The sequence below is a fragment of the Scophthalmus maximus genome, chromosome 7, assembly GCF_022379125.1.
Source record: "Scophthalmus maximus strain ysfricsl-2021 chromosome 7, ASM2237912v1, whole genome shotgun sequence".
In the NCBI taxonomy this organism is placed as follows: domain Eukaryota; kingdom Metazoa; phylum Chordata; class Actinopteri; order Pleuronectiformes; family Scophthalmidae; genus Scophthalmus; species Scophthalmus maximus.
The window spans coordinates 11,980,972-12,002,500 of NC_061521.1; the positions used below are offsets into that span (position 1 = coordinate 11,980,972).

The 21,529-nt window shown below is 41.5% G+C and overlaps 1 protein-coding gene across 1 annotated transcript in view; it reads left to right on the plus strand.

Annotated features, from left to right (window-relative positions):
- The first annotated feature begins 895 nt into the window (after positions 1–895).
- The window catches only part of cd82b (CD82 molecule b), a 20,735-nt gene continuing 101 nt past the window's right edge, over positions 896–21,529 (plus strand). Inside the window, exons 1-9 of the mRNA XM_035642746.2 lie at positions 896–1,143; positions 5,197–5,268; positions 6,772–6,844; positions 12,466–12,590; positions 13,797–13,871; positions 15,952–16,050; positions 17,339–17,512; positions 19,024–19,107; positions 19,649–21,529. The exon at positions 19,649–21,529 is cut by the window's right edge and continues 101 nt beyond it. Coding sequence (XP_035498639.1) covers positions 5,206–5,268; positions 6,772–6,844; positions 12,466–12,590; positions 13,797–13,871; positions 15,952–16,050; positions 17,339–17,512; positions 19,024–19,107; positions 19,649–19,726 — 771 coding nt within the window. The 5' untranslated portion in view covers positions 896–1,143; positions 5,197–5,205 and the 3' untranslated portion in view covers positions 19,727–21,529. The remainder of the gene's footprint in view (positions 1,144–5,196; positions 5,269–6,771; positions 6,845–12,465; positions 12,591–13,796; positions 13,872–15,951; positions 16,051–17,338; positions 17,513–19,023; positions 19,108–19,648) is intronic.

Below are 21,529 nucleotides of genomic sequence, written 5' to 3' on the forward strand. Positions count from 1 at the left end.
GGCTCCCACGTGTGTCTGTGTGTATGCATTCTCCTCATACTTTCCACTTATTACATTGAGTCGGTCAAGGTTTATTTCTTCAGTCGTGGCGGTAAACAGTATTTTCAGAAAGGCCAACAAAGGATCATTTATGTCGCAGTGTAAAACATCTCGTCAGGTTGAACCAGCGTTAATTTATGATCAGCAAACAAGTAAATAAAACCGGTTGATCCGTCTCCATTTGGAGTAATTGGCATTATTTTTCGGCAGACCGGAGAGGAAATGACAGTTAAATGTTTTTACGTTGTGTTTTCTCATGACCAAAGAATGATCTTTTTGTTTTAGTTATTTATTTGTTACTTTGTTATATTTTGTTTTCTCATTATTATAAAGATAGCTTGAGATAATATTGACATACCCAAAGTGTAAATGCGATCATCAGATTAAAACAGATGAACTGAAACTAGGCCCCTTAGGTTTCACAATTTTACGAATCTGAGTTTTAATTTTGAAGTATACAGGAATACAGCTAGTTTTTAATTTCAACACGGATTTATCGCCCGATTCATTTTTCATTTTTTTTAAATCACAATTTCCGAAAATCGAAAATGCCCATCACAATCCCCCTGAGCTTTCTGTCTCAGAGTTCCTAAAAAAAAAAAAAAAAAGTTCCAACAAGAGAAGGAAATGTCAGCAAATCCCTCCATTCACCGTGGTTGTAGTTTAATATACAGTATTTTATTAGCACGCCACGTGTTTTTTGTATATGCAAAAAAAACAACAACAACAACCTTGATCTGTAAATTGACTAGTAAGTGACGTGGTGTGAAATCATGACAGCGGAGTGTGACTGTGTCTCCTGACATGTGGAGTAGAGAGGGGAGGGGCCTTAAAGGGAAACACACACGGTGGAGTACAGGTTTATTACAGGGACGTGGCCTTTCACCACTGTTGGGCCTCCACAGCTGCGAGAGGGTTAAACACACAGCTCCTACAGCTGCCGCGCGGTGGGGGTGTGGACACACACACACACACACACACGTCGCGTTGCTCTCGAACGGACGGTCGAGTCGCACCGCGGGCAGCAGCAGCAGCAGCAGCAGCAGCACAGGAGCCGGTCGAGCCGTCGGACAAGTGTTCCCGCCGTCAGCGCAGCCTCAGGAGGTACGTTCCCATCACCTGCCGGATGGCAGTCACCTAATGTACAACTTTATGGCTGTGTCAGAGAGTTCCTTGACGACTCCTCACCCAGCGGCCGTGAGAGCGACGTGTGTTCGGCTGACGAACCCCGACGGTCGGCCGAACACACGTCGCTGCGCCGCCGACGTGACGTCATCTCGCGTGCGCTCCGAACGGTTTTCGTACTTTTCTTTTTCTGTTAAAGGGACAGTTTCACTTTTTTTTCTCTCCCCCCCCCCCCCCCCCCCCCCCCAGTCAGCGTTTTGTTTTTATTAATCCGTGCTGAAGACTGACATCTCCCGTGACCACTCCGCCTTGTCGTTGTGAATCGTGCAGGAGAAAATGATGAGGCCGCTCATCATCAGTCGTATCAAGTGGATTACAGCGTTTTTACTGTAATACTGTAATACTGTAATACTGTAATACCCCTCCTCTCCATTGTTACAGCCCACATTATGCCATGTCGTGGTTTCCGAGCAGAAGGAACTCTCTCAGTTCCGTTTCGCTCTCAGACCCTGTTACTCTGTACTTTTCTTAGGGGATTCATCAAGTTCGCTTTGTGGGTTAGACAAGATGTGCAGCATCAGTCACCATGTGCCAGTGGGCCTCTGGATCACAAAGTCTTTAACAACTCACACAACCACATGCTGTCTTTTCAAAAGTCATACTACAGCATTGTAGGTGGTCTGACCTTTTCCTTCTTTCTGCTTTTGACTAAGACTTCAGACTAAGATAGGAACCTCTGTTCGCTTCTACTAACGTGTAATAGGCATCATTCTTTCCAGAGTCTGTTATGAATTATTGTACCGATTATCAGTATTATTTAGAAAAAGTTGTTTGACGTGCTCTGCCTTGTTGCTACGGATGCTTCATCATTTCCACTGGATGGTGGGAGGTTAAAGTGGTGATGAAAACACCAGTGGGGGATTTCACCCCTTCATGTCAACGGCTATTAGAGTCCCATAGATGGGAAATCCTGTTCGTCACACAGAATTGGTTGAAGCTTATCTTGAAGCATTGTCTAGACGACAGAGTTTGCATGACCCAGATGAATGAAAACCTTTATACAGATAAAGAATAATCAATAATCAGTAAATATAAAAAATATCATCTAGTCCTCGCTTGAAATCTGCAATATCACTCTACAAATAGTAGTTTCAAGCAATGTAGTGTGTGGTGAAACTGTTTCCTCTTGCTTAAACAAAAATGCTTACCTTCACAGTCTAGTCACCAAAACTCTGCTGTAGACGGTGAGCTACATCCTGTCTATACAGAGGGATACATAAGCCATGTTAGAAGCAGGATTATGTCACGGTATCATAGACTGAATATAAATATGAGCCTATATCGCGGGTCCGGAAAGTGAAGCCAATGCAGCAGTGCCTGAAACCTGTGTTCTCTCTACTTCTCACTTGATTTATAACGTCAGTAAAAAAAAATCCTGAGGAGTTTATGTTAAGTTTTTCTTCAATACAGCATGAGGTTCATTTTGTTAATTGTGGCCTCATTTTGACTAAAATGGACAATAAAGCACCGTAGCATGGATACAGCGTGAAAGGACAGCTGGTACCATCCAATCGTTGCATGGTTGCAGGTGTTGGTGCGCGCGCAGTGAGCGAGCTCTGAGTCAGACCACTGGGCTGTAGAGTTGATCCATGCCGGGTCCGTTACGGACATAGTCAGTGCCATATTGTCTTCATAATCATCCCCCATGCTTCTGAACTGGCTCTTCGTACAGTAGACAAACTCTGATTTTAACACCTCCTTTAGTGCAACGTACTAAATGTTGAATTGTGTAATGGTGATCACACCTTGGCAGAACCACAGTGAGAGAAATGGGGGCTATGAAGGGGGAAAAAAAAAGACTGTGTGAGGTCACAGAGTTTGGAAAGTTCAGATGACTCATTTGTTCAAGCCTCCTCTGGCCTTTCTTCTCCCGTCCCAGTTCAAATAAACTGCATTGTCTCTTGATTTCAGCAGCATGCTGAATACCACCGTAGCTCCTTCACACGGTTACAATGAAACTGTTCCTTGGAAGAGCAGCTTGGCCCGGCTTTGAATTTCCATTGAACTTTCCAGGCTTTATTTTCCACTTTGGAAGAGATTTGTCCTTCACTTTCAGGGAGTCCAGTGCAGTTAGGTTCGCCTAGGTAGGCAGAAGAAGAAATGGGACTTTAAAGTAGCCCCACGGTTTATCTGTACGGAAGTTCAGCAAAAATAATTTGACTGTATTCATTTTGGATTGTCGGCTGCTTTAGGATATATTGGGCCCTGCTCGTTAGCCTTTTTATTTTGTTGTCAGAAAAATGTAATAAATGGCACTGGAGCATTGTTAGGGATTGTTTTCACACGGACGGGGCTCGGTCAACAAACAATGGTAGTCATAACTAAGCCTTTTTAAATCTGCCCTGCTGTTCACTATCGAGACGTAAAGGCCAACAATCTCCTTTAAGGATTATGTACTCTGCAGGCGTATCTGCTGGATAGTTTGGGCTTTGTGCTTTGTTGGGTTTTGTAAACATAGGTTATTCGAGTTAAAAGCTTTGTAGCTTATTAGTAATAGTAATATTAACCTTTTGATATACTTATTCAGTATATATACCAATATATTGCTTATGCATTGTGCAAGCACAGTGAGAAGGTATAATACATTATTGGTTTTAATGTTCTACCTCGGATTTGTAAAATGTTTTTGCTTGATAACATTTTTGGCCATATCACCCAGTCCTACCTGCAAGTTATTTGTCTGCCAAAGGACTCAAAAGCTATGTACTGCTTATACAACATACAAGTCATTATTGAAAGTTATGTTTTTGCTTCATTAAATATTACTTCACACAACTTTACCACCAGCCATTTCTCACTCTGCCATAACACGGCATTCGTTTTCCATGCCACGTGCTTGTCTTCAATCTAATATGTATGAAAAAAATAGTGAATTGATTTTTTGGAGAACTATAAGACAATATATGTAAACTAAATACACAACATGATGAGACGATCAAAGAGACAGAGAGAGGAGAGCAGCTTGTCATCTGGTGCACAGGGTGTTGTCCTTATGGGATATTTTCAGGCTCCTCAGATAACCACAATGGCTGGTTATATTTCCAGTTCTCCTCTGAAGGAAAAGGTCTGGTTGTGGTTAATACTTTCTCTGGACTTGTGGACACCACCCTGAACCATGTAGCCAGAGAGTTTCATAACGTGTCTCTACTGTACTGTTGTGTGTCTTGCTGGCCTGGCCCGCAGGTGTTTTCTCAAAGAAAAATGTAACTCACTGAGTCATATGGGTAAACAACATATATATCTGTCCCAATATTATGTTTTGTCTATTATGTGGTCATATTGTTGTCTTTATCATTTGTAAATGTAAAAAAAAGTTTTAAAAAAAGTGTGATATGAATAAAGCTTACTATTATAATTATATAATAATACAATAATTATTATTATTATGACATCAGCTAGACCTGTTGTATTAGGATGGGTATGGTCATAGATGAGCTGCTCTTGTTGCATGTTTGGTTTGATATACTTCAAATCTTTGTAGCCTAGCCTGTTGCTGCGAAGGAAAACAGTGGTCATTGTTACCGTAGAGTCTTTTTTCCCTCTTCCTGTGATGACAATAGCATTCAACCCCCTAACCATGTGTGCTGTCATGGGCACCAAACAGTCATCATGACTTAACAGTCAACTTAACCACTAGCCACATTGCGGTGGTCTTCCCCCAAATCTGTCTCACTCGGGTGGTTCCTCTTGTTTGTCAAGAATAAAACCATACAATATTGTCACAAAACCCAATATTCTACGAATAGAATCCAATTGTTGTCTTTTACATTTGGATTTGAGCAGATAGGGCTGTTTAAGATTGGAGAAACATGCTCATCGAAAACAAATTCAGTGTATATTGTTGCTTTGAAGGTAAAAGTTGTAAAAGTTGTGTATATGCTCCTCTATCTTTATTTTACATACCCACATTATGCTGCCATATTTCTAGCTGATGTCGAAACTTATACTTTTTGTTTTATTTCTGTCCTCCAGAATAGAGCCATGGGGAAAGGATGCATCACGGTCACCAAGTATTTTCTATTCCTCTTCAACCTCCTCTTCTTTGTAAGTAATGACATTTTTTCATCGCTGCCTGGTGGCCACCCTGCAATAACAGTGTCAGGATCATGCCACATGACTTCCACATAGTCAACACCTTTGTTTTCCCAAGATAAACAGACACTGTAGTTATGCAAAGTAGAGCCCAATCGATACTGGAATTTTGGGAGTGATGCCAATACCAATATATTTATAAATATATATGTTTGGTATACAGTATATATGTTGGGTTTGTTGTCTGTTAACTTTCCAGCAGTGTACTTCACAAATAGTCAGCTTCTTACTGTGAAGACACCGCTTAACTTGGATACAGAGTGCGTTCTGCTGGACACAATTTCTAAATTACACCGAACATTTTTTTTCTGCATTATGTGCTGTAAAAAAAGTTTTCATATCAACATTTATTTTGACATAACGCTGATACCACAATATCTGGGATAGGCCAACATCGGCTCATAAAATTAGCTGACTGACGTTAACACACTGTAAGCTGTGTGATGCCTTTCAGGTTTGTATTTGAATAAGCCTCCTTATCAAATAGCACCAGAGATTAGTTGAGATACATAGGGAAATGTTGCTGTGACTGTACCTGGGGTGAGAGACTTTACAAAATACCTCATCACATCCAGATCCTAACAGCAGCAGATGGTTTGTTTCCTCCTCGCTCACATTGGTCACAGCCTAAAGTCCAGGGATTGATAAAATTCCAGACTCCTAAAACTGAGGATGTCCAGACCTTTCCAATGAGTCTGCGGCCGTAAACCTGACGCAGACCTTTTGATGTGAACTCTCTACTGGTGTCTTAAGAGGAAGCATGTGTGTGTCTGTGTTAGTGTTTGTCCATGTGGTAACATTAGACTAGGGGAGGCTAGGGGAAGCCAGGAAGTGGTGGGCTAATGATAGCCGCCGGGAGCTCAACAGGTCCTGTAAATGAACAGCGCTAAACCAGGGCTCTAATTACTGTTGTACGGTTGGAGTAGGGGCGGCGAACAAGGGAAGCTGGTGAATCAACAAAGCCTCTCATGTATGAATTTTGCCCCCTCCACAGTGCCCCACGTCTTTCAAACAAGCAACCTCCTAATTACATAACCTCATTACAAGGGTACACGAGGTAAAGCTGACAATTTCAGAGGCTTTGAGACGCCAGCGACGAAACGTTTTAGTCTAGAAATCATTATTCTCATTTCCGGATTGTCTCGATACTTTATCCTCACTTAGCACTACTGTGTTTTGAATGTGATAAAAGCCAGCGAAGTGGAGATGAGAGAATGTTGGGATGTTTAAGATGGGGGAAATGTGTGATCTTAACATCCACGTCCTCTTTCCATTTGCGTCTGCTGTGAGGGAAAGCGACTGGAAGACGGAGAGAAGAGTTAAGATCTGATTAATCCCAGATGTGTCAGACTGAAGAAGCAAAAAATAAGGCTCTGTTTTAGACATACAGCACAGATTTTATTTTACACTCAGATGAGATTTGGTGTCTGATTCTTGTGTATTTCCCCTCCACAGATCTTCGGAGCCTTGATCATGGGCTTTGGACTGTGGGTTCTCTTTGATAATCAGAGCTTCATTGCTGTTCTGCGTAAGTGTTGAAACACTCACACACACCCGCTGTCCTGCTGCCACGTCCTTCGGTGATAACACTCACGTCAACAGACATTCAACACTTTTCACCCAGATAGTCTCAGCGTAGCGGAAGTGGAAATAGAGATTAGAGAGTCTGCTTGTCAAATCCTAAAAGCCCAGACCTACTCTGCGCAGTTTATGTGAGTCTTATCCCCTAGGACTAATTCCAAAAGGAACCAAGAAAGGATGTTTGCAACAAACCAAAAATATAACTCACAGAAATTTGATGACCTCCTCAGCCGCTCAAAAGCTGCCATGTGGACATACAGACACACACACATCTGCTGAAATCCATGGGAATAGGTTTGTCAGGGGAGATGAGTCTGACGATTATTCAGTCATTCATGTTGTTGAAAACAGCAGCTTTATGTCCCCACAGTTTCCACAAAGATTTATACTCCGGTACGTTTCATAGCACTAGGATTATCAGTCACTGCATGATTTGCAGTCCATTGCTTGGGGGGTCTTCTGGCAACACTAATATCACGTGTGCTCTCCACGTGCATCACAATAAGCCACACAGCATCGTTGCATAGATGATATCACAACTCCTGAACTGCCACCACCTGTTCGCCAGCTGTTTGGCAGCTGTGGTGACTCGTAGCTGTCCCGGTTGCAACCTATCAGTAACAGATCTAGTGACTGTCTCACTGACTGTCCATCAGACATGCGGCTGCTGGGGTCCTCCTGTAAAAGGCCCAAAGCACGTTCTCTTTGTTGGATTGAAAGTCCTGCCTACTATGTTATCGTACCCTCCACTTTTTGTGAATTTCATCTTAGCTTTTAGTTTTTAGTCTAGACTAATAACAAGAGTTGCCAACACAATAACGTGAGCAATAATCCAAGGCTGAGGCCAATAACATAAGCCATACGTTTGAACAGAAGTGTTTTTAAATAGAAATTACCTGTGTGTTTTTAATGGCACCAAGTGCACTTTGAAATCCTCTCAGTTCTCCATGGCAGGGACGTAGAATCTCCCACCCTCTCAGATGTTGTCACAGAACTATTTTTAGACACTGCCTAGTAAGAGAGACAACAAGACTCCAAATATCGTGCTGACAGAGGCAAAGTTATCTGTTTTTCATAGACAACAATGTGTTTCACTTATTATATTACTGCGAAGACGCTAGAGAAAGCATCGTGAAACCCAGTTCCAGCCGCGCATGAAGAGAACAGGGAACCAAGGCTGGAAACTCTCAGTTGCCATAAATCTTGTTATAAAAGCTTTCAGTGTATTCTTACCAGATGGAGCATTACTGAGACGAGTGGCAGAGGTTTCTCCCAGTTTGTAAAGAAGAATTCCTTCAGTTTATAATGTTGCAACTTCATACCTGTTAGAAGTCAAATACTTCTTTTATAGGCGGTGAACATAACGAAGTGCGTCACAAAGTGTCCTCTTTATAGACACTATATGAACATCTGGACTGCAATTTTTTTTTCTTAGCTGAAATAATAAGTTGAATAAATGACTAACTAATCAGTTAGTAACTACATTGATTATTGCTAGTTTATTATTTATCACACATTCTCTGGTTGTTGCTTCATAAATTTGTGGGAATTTGCTGCTTTTCATGCTTTAATATAATTGTGTACTGAATATATTTCGATTTGGACAGTTGAAAATCATCTGGAGACATAGTTTTCACTATTTTCTTCCAATTTGTAAGACTCATCTATTTCACTCCCTGTGTTTTGATAAGAAAGCCCCAAGTGTGAGGGCCAAGCAGGACTAAATAAATCTATATTTAGGCTGGAGTTTATGCACTGCTTTGACTAATGTATTGCGAAGAGGCTGGAGTAATGACGAAGACCATGCAAAAGTGACCTTGTGTCCTAAACCGGTAAAACTCCAGTGTCCTATTTTCTTATTTCAGCTCTCGAGGTCACTGTCAAGGTTATCACTGAGATGTGTTTGCTTATCTCCAGCCAGGCATTCAGAACATAAGGGCAGTACAGTATCCATCATGCCTGCCAGCCCCATGCCTATTGTTACAAAAACCTAGCTGTTCCTCCAGAGATAGAAGAGATCCTGCATCACTGATACCCCGAGGATATCCCTTCCTACTGGATGTGGGCCTTGATGACCTTCTCTCCTCCATGTCTTTTTGTTCCTCAACCTCAACTCCTCCCTGTGTCCATGGATTTCTAACCTCACTGGAAATCTCTTACCACTCTTTGTAAAGGAACAAAAACCGAAGCTGCAGACAACTCTGTTTATTGATTCAGTGTTCTCCTCAGATGTTGGCGCATTGGCTGGCCATAAACAGGATCTCTTGTGTTTTCAGTTTCCATTCTTTATGAGTGATATTAATAGATGCCCCTGCAGCTGCCCCAGTGACTCCGAGCAGGGGAACTTGAGGGAATGTTTTGGTTTCAGCCCCCCTAGTTTTCAGCTGAGACCATCTTCCCCTAAAGATATACCCCTCCATATCAATACAGTGTTGTTAATAGTTCACCCAAGTGGTATGATGTGTCGAGTTTGTCTTGTTGGCACTTACCAAAACACAGCTTGCCTTATGATTAAATAAAAGCCAGCCTTGGAAAGGAGCTCCTTGAGCCAGAGATTGTGCCGAAGCACAGTTTGGAAATATGCTACAGATTAAGACTTTCCGTAGACGTGAAGAGAGTAAAGAGAACTCTTGGAAGCTCAAAGTCTAGAAATTCAAGACAGAGTTAATCTTATGTTTACATTTTAAATCAATACCCAAAGTCAACCATTGCTTTGCTCCAGCTTTTTGTGTCACATGCTTACGAAACAACAGCCGTCCCTCCACCCTCAGCAGCTTTCTGAAAGGCCACTATAATCTGCCTCTTTAAATGGAAAGTTCCATGGAAACCACCCGAGGAACTATTTTAGAAAATCTAGCAAAGACCTTCATGGAAACGTGCCATAGAACATGACAGAACAGCAACAGTAACCAGGCGACCACATGCTGAGTGTATGTTTTAGCTTTACCCCTGAAGAACACAGATGTTTTGCCAGCAGCTGGAAACGTGTCAAGTACATTATCTGTAGCTCTGTAACTTCAGTACACCTGGGAGTGGGCTGGAGAGGAAACACTCATTTTTAGAGCGGAGGGTAGAAGCTGCATCTGGGATGTAAAAGTCCTGCTTATTGTCTTTTTCTGTTGGTTGCTACATGGTATCAAAAGAAATAGTCGGTCTAAAGAACTGATGTACTGCTATAACCTTCCAAGAATAGAGAAGTTCTCAGATAGAACATTTAGACGTTTTGGGGGGTTTGCATTAGTGTTGCATGATGTTCTCTCTAATTCCAGGGTGAATGTTTTTATTGGAACAAGTGTTCATTGGGTTACAAGGAAACCACACTGAAACATCTATCTCAGTTTATAGTTCCCACAGTTAATAACCATATAATACTGGTATGATCTACTGGAAGAAAAAATGTTGGTGGTCCACTATAGCTAAATCTATCTCTGATCAATGGATTCACACAAATGCAGTGAAATAGCTCTCAGCTTTTCACCAAATATTATGACTAAAAACTGTAAAGACACTGACCCAGCCTCTCACTCAATAGCAGCTTTGATTGGCTCCACCTCCCCCTTGACCCTCTACGGATAAGCGGTATAGATATGGCTGGATGCAACTGAAATGAAAACCATGAAGGACTATTAGAAAGTATCAGACGTACCAGTTCAGCACTGAAATATGTCACTGTTTTCTCTTATTTCTCTCAACTATAGATGCTGATCTTTTATTCCACCAACTAAAACCATATCCATAACAGTCTCTTGCAACAGTTTGCTTTGCTTTGCTTTGGCAACACTCAACACGTAGAGTGTAGTTCAGAGTTGTCGCTCAGTTTCTCGACTGTTGGCAGTCACTGATTTTTTCCTGAGAGCATTTCATGCTTCCCCCCAAATTCTCCAGTTAATTTTTTTTTTTTTAGACCTGTAGACAATTACACACACTGCCTTTACAGTCCTCTGCTGATTTTGCAGAAGCTGCTTGTGTGTGTGGGTGTGTGTATGAGAGAGACTGAAATAACATGCTTCAACAGAGTGCTGGATATAGAACATACAGTGTGCTTGTCTGCCTCCCTTTAAATAATACCCTGAAGCCACATAAACACTCTGCATATGTCGACCCGAGTACTTTTAGCTTTCAATTATTCTCAAAACCACCACAACTCTGGTGACCCATGTAGTGACTCTACCTTGTACATGCATGTAATGACATCTTTTAGCAAGCAAGTTTACATCAAGCACATAGGAGAAGATGTTACAGTACTCTACAATATAGTCATGCAAAATATGATACACATACACAAATACTTTTTTCATTGTGTTACATTACATCTAACAAATATTTGGTTCAGTTAATCTGCGTCTTACTTTCCTGATTCGGGAATTAATCACTTGGTATAAAAAATGTCAAAAGGGAGTAAAAAAACTAAATTATAATTTCCCAAGGTCCAAGGTCCAAAACAAGATATTTAGTTTACAATGATATGAAAAGCTAAAACTGAACAATGTAGATTTCCATTAGTATAATGCTGTGAGTTGTGTAAGCAAGTGCATTTACAATTACAATTGGAAACCGGCCTCTTAAATAAAATGGTCAGTTTGACCTGGTTCCTTCATCCATAGATTTCATGTTACAATATGTCACTCACATGTAGGCAGGAGATAATTGAGAGATTAATCAAAACAATAATTTTAGATTAATGGACTAAAAATATAGAATAAATAAACTTTAGTTGAAGCCTTATCAGCAGCTAATTTCAGAAAGGAATTTGGAATGATCACATCGATTCAGCTTTCTCGTCAACAAACCAAGACGCAGCATTGCATTGTTGCTTTATTCAAAGAGCAGTGGAGGAGGATTTGCTGCGTCTGTCGTCTTCTTCGCTAAATTGATGGGTCTACGTTTTTTTTTTTTACCCCTGGCTGGTTCGTTTGGCCCAGGAATTTTGTGGAGCTGAAGCCATTTCACAGTGCTCACATTCTGGCTTCATCCATAGACTGAGCATTGACACTCTGGAGCTCCTCCAACCAAGATAACACAGCCACATAATGGCTCCAGTTTATCTCCTCTCCAAACTTCCATACTTCTATCTCAGTGCCAGCGCCTCCTCCTCCTCATCCTCCTTTTGGATCTGGAAGAGGGAACTCAATTAATCTTGCCACACATTTACTTGTGCAGGTCCAACCCTCTCTGGTGGCCTATTAAATCATTTTTGTGGGAGAAAAGCATGAGAATATTCTGAATTCAGAGGAGTAGACGGTTTGTTATGTGAAGCATTTTTGGCTCTCTGTAACCATCTGTAGCTAAATGGATTTTCATGTGAACAAGTCCTTCCTCTGAGCTGCATTTGTTTGCAAAGATACATGCTGTGGTTAAAGCAGAAAGATAAGAGCTGAGATCAGGAGCCTGTTGCTGTTGTTTCATCATGAAACCCGATTTTACATGCAAAGTATATTTCTTTTTTGAGTTAATCTGGAGAACTGAATTAAACTACAAACTCTTGCTATAAAACTGTTGTACCAGGTGTGCAGTTTGCAGCGTCCATGTTTGTTTCAGTGGTAAGAACTCTTCTTGTGTTTTCACCAGAGGAATCATCAGACACCGTGAAAGTGGCTTCATACATCCTCATTGGCGTGGGTTCACTGTCGATGGCCATGGGCTTCTTCGGCTGCATAGGAGCCATCTACGAAATCCGATGTCTGCTGGGTCTGGTGAGGAATCACATTGACACACTACAGACGGCAGCTTAGTTTCATTCTCTGAAGAGGTAGACACTGTTAACATCCTCACTATTGCAACTAAAACCGGAATGTGCGTCTGAAATGTCAGAAAACTGTGTTCACTTGTGACCACACAGGAAACTCAATGTTTTGCTACACGACAGGGAAGATAGATAGGTTGTAAACCTCACCCTCATCTCTCTACAATTAAGTCAATAACAAAGACATAAAATTCCCAAAGATAAAACATAAAATAAACATTCTTAGTCATGTTTTTCTCTCAATTTTATGTTTTGTCTAATTTAAGTTATTGCACTACTATTTTGAGAGAAACCAGCTTAAGGCACCTGCTTGAATTGCCATGCTCGACTAAGAACACCTGATAGATTCTTGCTGACAGCAAAGCCCATGAGCATTTCTGCAGATGTGTGAGCAGAGGGTTCGCAGCATGTGTGGATTTACTAAGAGGAGAAGGCACAACGGGGATAAAGCCTGTGAGATGCAGGGGGTACAACAAGAGTGGGGATGGGAGCGTGACCTCTACAGCGTTAAAGCTGCTAGGAGCTAACTGAAGGACTGCTGTGACCTACTTCTCCCAGTGACAGTGACCAGCTGGCAACTAGACCACCCATCACACACACACACACACACACACACAAGGAGGCACACCGGGTGGACATTGATGCTAAAGTCTTTACAGATTACGTTTAAAATGTAAACACAAATGGTTGGTTGAAAATTAAAGGTAAAAAAAAAAATCTGTCCCTAACATCTGTGTTGGTTGTGTGTTAAATAATGTTGGGATTTTTATCAGAAAAGAGATGTGAGCACAACATTGATTTGACCACCTTCATACTGAGTTAATATGGAGAACTTGTTAACAAAAGGCCCGTTAATTTGTTAATCTGGCAGAGAAGATTACTGTTTGGAGTTGGATTGTTTCTGGCTACTCGGAATGTTGATCTCTTCTATTTGAGCTCTGTTTTTTGTCACTACCAACTCCTGAGGGAAGTATCACTCTTGATGCTTCAGCTATTTGTCTGCTGTTTAGAATTGGACAGGAGACTTTATATAATAATCTGTTTTAAAAAAAAAGAGAGAGAGAGAGATCATTATAAATTCCATGCAGTGTTGCTTGTCTTTTAAAAGTTTTGATGATAAATGTTGTCATACTCACACTCCTCTCCTCCTTCTCAGTACTTCACCTGCCTCCTGCTCATCCTCATCGCCCAGGTCACCGCCGGAGTCCTCATTTACTTCCAGAGAGAGCCGGTAAACACCAGTGTGCTTTATCAATCTACTCCTTCCTTCTCTCTAAATGTCACTGACCACTTTACAATGCATCCTACTGTATGTTTATTTAGCCATGTTAGTTTTTCCCTTTTTTGTCCTCTCTCCTAATTTGAACCTCTTTCACCCTTCCTACCCTCTCACATCCCTTCCTGTCACTGGTACAGCTGGAGCCCACTGGGTGTTTGTGCTTCCCCTCCTCACAGCTGTGTCTGGCTGCATTTAGGTCTGAGCCAAACCTCAGTTTCATAGCTCAGCGAGTGAAATAGCAAGCAGGCTCTTTACCCTTTGTGCACACTTGTTGTGTGCCCATGTTTCCATTGTTGTCTCATTTTAAGCCTCTGGGTATTTGTGTGTCAAATTTATGGTAAATATTTGTAGCCCAAGCTGCTGTCATATGCTGATATGTTAAGCTGGTGTGTCTAACATGGCCCCCATTTAAGATTATTATCACCACAGGGACCGAAATCACTTTCTAACAGAGTCTCTGATTATACAGTACCCCCTACAGGCGGTATCATCTAATCACCAAATGACTGAATGTGTTTCAGCCATTGCACAGTGTTCAGTGTCAGGCTGTATTGAAGAAAAAAAGACCTGTAACAATGTTTTAAGTCTTTGCTAGATACAACGATAAATAAAGCCATAGCGTAATTTAGTCACTAATACTCAGAAAAACAAGTCAAACGGGTCACAACAAGCTACATATCATCACGACTCATTGAAAACCATCTGTCTCAAAAAGGGACAGAAGGTCCTTTACAGGTTGAGTTAAAGCCAAATAAATAAAATGAAAAACCTGTTCTGTTGGATTACATAAGAATGCTGTCATTAAGCTGAAAAACAAGGGTGTTTCTTCTGAATTCACAATGATATGACACGTGAACCGTACGAGTACACCACAATATTAACATGTATTTCTAGAGGGCCGTTTGCTCAGGACCCTGCCAGTAAGTTAAAGGAGTTTTGTCAACTGTTGCACCTATAAGATCAGTAAAGTATGAAACAAAACCGTAGAAAAAATTAAATAAAATAAGCATTACAGTCAGGTGCAGGTGGAGGTCAAACATGTCATGTTATTTGTGAGTTTTATTTCTGTGCAGCATGAAGAGTTATTTTAACGGGTCACTCAGCACAATAAGTTACCAAACCACAATAAATGGGAGTGAACATCAAACCTAATCATTTTAACTCTCTACTCTTTTTTTCTCTATAAAATATTGTCTGTCAAAGCGGTGATCAGACCAGTACTAGATCCAGCCTTAAATAATAGAACCAGCCTTGTGTGTTTGCACTGTGTGTGTTGTGTGGGAGTGTTGGGAGTGTTGGCAGTGTTGTGTTCAAACACACCAACCTCCAGGACCGGTTCCAAACTCTGACAGCCATTAGCTCCCAGGTCATAGAAAAAAAAATAAGCCTTTCCCATTGATGAACCTCTCCCGTTTAGGACTCGGCCTAGATGGAGGCTGTTTTCGCTCTTTCAACTGTTAGACCTCCAGCATGCATGTGTGTGTGTTTGTGTGTGTCTCTGAGAGCATGTGTGTGTGTCTGCAGCCTTAGTCACGCTCCCTGTGCTTAAGGCTCACCACAGGGCAGGGAGGTGCCCTTTTCCAGAACTGGGTGAGGCTCTCGCTCATCTCCAGCAGAGCTCTGAAGCTGCAGCGCTGCTACTGTTCTGTGGTCTCACACACATAAACAGAGTCATGCTCCTGCTAAGCTATATTTGTGCAGTGTTTCAGCCCAGCATGGGACTTCACAGGGAAATACCACCCTAGATGTTGCCCCAGGAAACTTTAAGTTCAGACGTTATCAGTACATTTTTGAAATAATGTGGGTGTTTTTTGTTTTCTGTTCTTCATCACTCTCTCTCTTCAATGCACCAAAGACTGATTTCTATACGGACAATGTTTTGACTCTTCTTTTGAATTTGTGAATGTACATACGTGCACATACGTACTATTTGTATAAAGCTATCTAAAGTTGTTTTGTATCAGCAAAAACAAGTTAGAAGTGTGTGACTTGTGAATTTCGCATTGTTGATATATTGCCATCTCATTTCCAGTTGAAATACGAGATGTCCAATATCATAAAGGGCATGATAATCAACTACACCGGCGAGAACAGGACCACAGAGCACACATGGGACTTCATTCAGAGGACGGTAGGTCCCTCTTCAACCCGCTTTGTACATGACTGTTATTGAACATTTTAAATGTCTTTTTTAAGCCATTTATACAGTGTGAAAATGAATAAACTCAATGCAGCAAACAAGTCACAGTTTGCATCGCTGGCACTATTAACACGCCTGTAAATACATCACAAGTGCATGTTGGATTAACACATGCCATTTGGTCAGTTATTATGTAAAGTGACTACAGTAACATATTTTTTTAGAAAGAATGTCTATGGTGGGAATTCAACTCTCAACCCCGAAGAGCTACTTGCATTTTCTTTTCTTCGTAATGCTGCATCCACACCTTGTCTGCAGGATGGAAGCAACAGGGAAACCTTTTGTTACTGCAAAGTGTGGTGTTGCCTCCACCACTCGCCTGATTTAGCTACAGTACTTTGACAAATGGAACCAACTTCAAATTAACTGTAAAAAGCTCCTTTTAAATGAACAGAATCAGTTGTATACGTGTTTATGTGGGATTTTAGATATGTTTTGTGGGCTTTCTCACCCAGTTAAAGGAATCTTAGCTGTCAGGTATTTCTCATATCTATGACTAGGACTTTTAACTCTGAATTGCTGTTCACGTTCAACACAATGTGAACTCAACATAATGTGTTGTAATGGACACGCCAAGAAGATGTGGAATGAGGTTTTAAAATCAGGACGTTTTCAGAAATGATGCCCTGCCTTAGCACAAGATTGAAAATACTAGATACTAGTAGCCAAGAGGGTGAGAAGTGTCCAGCGTCACACTCAACTCTTTGATTGTTTTGAATGCACCATGCAGGTACTTATGGTGCGCTGCATGTTGCCATAATTGTCAAAAGTGTGAGTATGTAAAAACACAAACTGGGCCGCAGCGATTGTTTAAACAAAGTTTATGTCCTGTTGAGTTTTTTAAAATTTTAAATTTTAATGCTTTGATGAGCACAAACAAAATTCTTTTCACTCACTCCCGGCTTATCCCGACACTATAAGGGTGTGGGAAAATATGTTTTTGTACTTTGTATAACCTTCCTCATGAAACTAATCAGCCCATATCAGAAGTCAGATTGCTCCACGCTCTGATTAAGTTGCGTTTTGTTCACTATCTCTTTGCACCATTTTTCTGTCTTTCCTGCCAAACCTGTTTCCCCTGGATCTTTCTGAAAGCAGCAGCCAAGAAGAGACTAATCTCAAACACATAGAGAAGCTCATTCATGGAGACAATTCATCCTATTTATTTTACCATTAACTTTTTTTTCTTCCACATCCTGCCTCTCTTTCTTTCCACCAGATGATGTGCTGTGGATGGACTGGTCCTGGAAACTGGTCTGAGAACCATTTGATCAAGAACAGCACCAAGAACCTCTACCCGTGTTCCTGTCGGAATGGGGACCTGGCTGGCACGGACATACAGGAGGTTGGCCTGTGTGAGCACACGTCTGCGCAGCTCCCTGTCCACGAAACGGTATGTAACACTTTCATAAATACTAAAAGCTGTTTATCCAGTTTGTTCCCTCTCATTTCTATCTGAGCGTCAAGGCCAAGCGTTGCAAACATAAGTCAAGCAGTACGTGTGAATACATTTTAGTTATTGGGAAACATAATTCTACCACCAGGTTTTAAAATCCTTCAAACTGTGCCTCCTTGCTTCACAAATTATTTTGGTCTGTCACTCATTCAGGTACCAGATCAAACTGCTGCCTGCTCTCGGCCTCGTTGTGCTGAACCAACTACTTTTCTTCAGAAGGGACTTTTTTTCCTTCATTGCCATTTCTCAATCTGGTGCCAGTGTCTTTTAATTTTAATTGGTCAGCCATGATTCATGATTCATGATTCATTCATCAGACACATCACTTAGTCACTTAGTTGAACGGCTTTTGCCTCCATTCACAACATCTATGAATGATACCACCAAGGTGAATATAACATGCATATTAACGTATTTCAGTCTCCTATGGCCTTTCCACCTTTTCATTTAGTTGCATGTTTTACATACATAAGACAGTAGGTGAGCACTAACACATTTTGATAGTCACTACATGTCTTTGAAAGTGAATGTCATACTTTTATATTCATATTGAAGTGTTGAAATATGTATGTAAAAATACTGAAATTCAACATTTAAAGTCGAATCCCTGCACTGAAAATCCTACTTGGTGAAAGTTCAAAAATATAAGTAGGAAAAGTAAAAATCCAGAGTGCTATATTTATCATTTACACATATGTATATTCTATTAACTCATACGGTGTATGAAGATGATTTAAAAGTAAATAGTGAGTATATAGCTGTAAAATAATCGTGTGGAGTTAAAATTGCAACATTACCCCTGGAGTTTATGTGTTTAATTTTTAGTTGTTTTTTTTTTTTAAACAAAGCTACTCCAGTAAAGTATAAGTACATAATGTTGTACATGTTGACATCTTACCTGACACAGTCGGAGTTTTCTCTCGTGATAAATGCTGCTCAGCCCCTCCGAGGTCTGTGTGAGTGGAAACATTTATCTGGAGGTGCAGACCAGAGTCGGTGTCCCTGCAGCAGTGTGAACAATGCTGAATTGTTCCGATAGACCTCACACCTCTACCCATTACATAAGTCAGTTGGACTAATGTTGTGTAACGGTGGGGCTCAGTGTGGCACCTCATCAGCACAGTGGTGAACACTGGCAGCTGGGGCGTATTGTTTGTGCTGTGTGATTTGTTCAAAAAGAAAAGAAAAAAAAGGAAAGCCCTACTGTTCTGTTGTTGGGTCTGCGTGTTTCAGGAACTTAAATCTGTTGACTGTTTTCCTCAGCTCCGCTAAGCCGTGTTATTCTTCCCCTCGCCGACTCAGTCCAAAGCCAACAGTGCTGTTTGGAAAAGGCTCCGTTCATGTCCGGCTGGGATCACGTAGTCATTCGCCGCTCGCCGCGCCTCGCCTACCTCCATGTCTTTCTTAACCTCATCCTCTCTCTCTCTCTCTCTCTCTCTCTCCTTCAGGGCTGTATAACCAGCGTGGAGAAATGGCTCCTGGACAACTGCGGGATTATTCTGGGAATGTGTGTCGGCGTGGCAGTCGTGGAGGTAGAGTATTTTTTTCACGTCAAATGTATGAGTCTGGTCACTGTTCCTCTCGTCCACACTGGACGTGGCCTGACCCAACCAAGTGACAAACCACCGTGACGTCAGCCATCGGTTAGTGAGCTGCCATTTTGAAGCCTCGGGTTTGGCATTCTTTCCAGCGCCATCTTCTCAAATCTCAAATTAACACAGTAATCTGAGAGATTCAGAAGTACTAGTAGATTCCAGTCCTTATGCTGCGCTCTCAGTCTCATGAGAGTAAACTGAAAATATTTAGGTTTTGGTAGAAGAAAACAAGCAATTTGAAAACATTCCCTTGGGTCTTAAGTGATCGTGGTGGCCTTTTTTATTGTCTTCCGGTACGGAAAATAATTGCCTGATATGTGGTGACAGTATGAATTGTTCGTTGCAGCCCTACTTTCAATGCATGAAAATCTGTGATGCAGTGGAGACGCTTACATGGTATATGTGACTGAATTCTTTGTTTTCAACTGCCGCTCAGTTTCAACGCTGATAACTAAGGTGACATCTCCGTTTCCTCCAGCTCCTCGGGATGATTCTCTCCATGTGTCTGTGCAAGAGTGTCGTCCAGGAGGATTACACCAAAGTACCCAAGTACTGAGCCGACGTCAGAGCCAGATTCACACCACACACAGATGGACGGACTTGTTCCCTCTCCCCCTCTCTCTCTCCTTGTCTCACATTCTTATGTACACACACACACACACACACACACACACACACACACACACACACAAAATAACACAGCTGTCTCCCCAATTTGAGCTTCTCCTGCCTCAACAGCTGTGCAAATTTCTCACACTCCATATGTCCCACACACACCCACACACACAAGACGCACACACCTCTCAATCAAACTTGACACACTTGCTGGACACATCGTTCACGAGTTACCATTGTTGTCTTATCACTTGTGTTTTCCAAGGAGACATTTGCGATATATATTTTTTTAAGATTAAGATACTTTTCTTTTCTTTACAGTTTGATACTACGCAAATGTTCATTAATGTGTTGTTTTGTTTTTCCTCAGCTGACCTCAAAGGAGCGCTTAACGTAGTGGTAGAGAGAGCACTTTAGTGACATTTGGTGAGCTGAAGTACCGTCTGAGTCCAGGGCAGAGAGGCGAGGGGGGAGGGGGCGGGAGGATGTGGGTGTTACGCGTGGGAGACGCTCTTCAGCACCGATGCCACTCTTGCGATTCTGCAGCTGGTATTTTTGGTTCAGAGGGTGGAGGAGAGGCCAAGGGCAGGGCTGCTGTGGTGGAGGGTTTGGCTTCTATCAGCAGGTCCTCGTACCCAGTAGCCTTGATATTAACCCACCGCCACCTCCTCCTCCTCCTCTTCCTCCCTCCCAGCATCCATCATCTGTGAGCGCCTCTAAATCACATCTCGTGTCCTCCTCTTGGGTGTCTCTGCCTGGTCGCCAGTAGCTTCCCAAAATGACTAGTTTTGCATGAAGTAAGTGTGTGTATGATGTGTTGAGTGAGTATTTTATTTCTTGTCGTTCCCTTTTTTATATTCTCATGTTATCTCTGTTTTGTTTTACAACTGTATATATGAGTTTGGTAAGGGATTGAAGCACCCCCCGGTGCTTGGTCAGCGTTTTAAATGGGAAAGCTGTCGCCCACATACTCTTGTTTTAAGAGTTCTATTGTTCTTCATTTCCTTTCTGCTGCTGATGATGGACAGAAAGTGGCTGCCACAGCAGCTTGTCAGCAATATTTTGGTCTGAATCAAATGAATTGGAAAGTGGTTACAGTGAATCTGTCGTCACTCTTGAAAAATATGTATTTTTTCATTTCTTTAGAATTGCATCTGCTTGTGAACAGTCTTCCAGAGCACTTGCCCTGAACAACTGACACGTCAGTTTTTACAAGTCTTGTGGGGTTTTTTCCCCATGTGTGACCACAGTGTATTTTTCCTGTTCTCAAATGATTGTTTTCTGAAGTAATTTTGCTTGGCTCATATTATAAGTAACAAGAGCAGAGAAGTGATTTCATATTTCCAGACGATGTGATGACCAGACAATGACCCTACATCAACTCGTACTATCTTTGGTAAAGATTTTTTTTTTTCCAAAAAATATTGCTTTGTGTTTCCTCATCCCACTTTTGATCCATCTCATCATCTCGGTCATTCCACTTCCTTTTGAACACACTATACGGCTGAGTTCATGGTGAGTGTAGTGGATACATTGCTCTTTTTTTTCTCACAGGAGTCACTTCACATTATGTTCATAATGACACAAGATGGAGGAAACTGGCTGTTGTTTAAAAGAACAGTCGTCTTTCACAGTTACAATCAGCCTCTGTTGTTGGACCTGCCAAATTGAAACCTTAATTTAACGTAAAGAGAGATGAAGGATTTTAATTTTATTGTGTGTTTAAGATATGTCTACACTCATA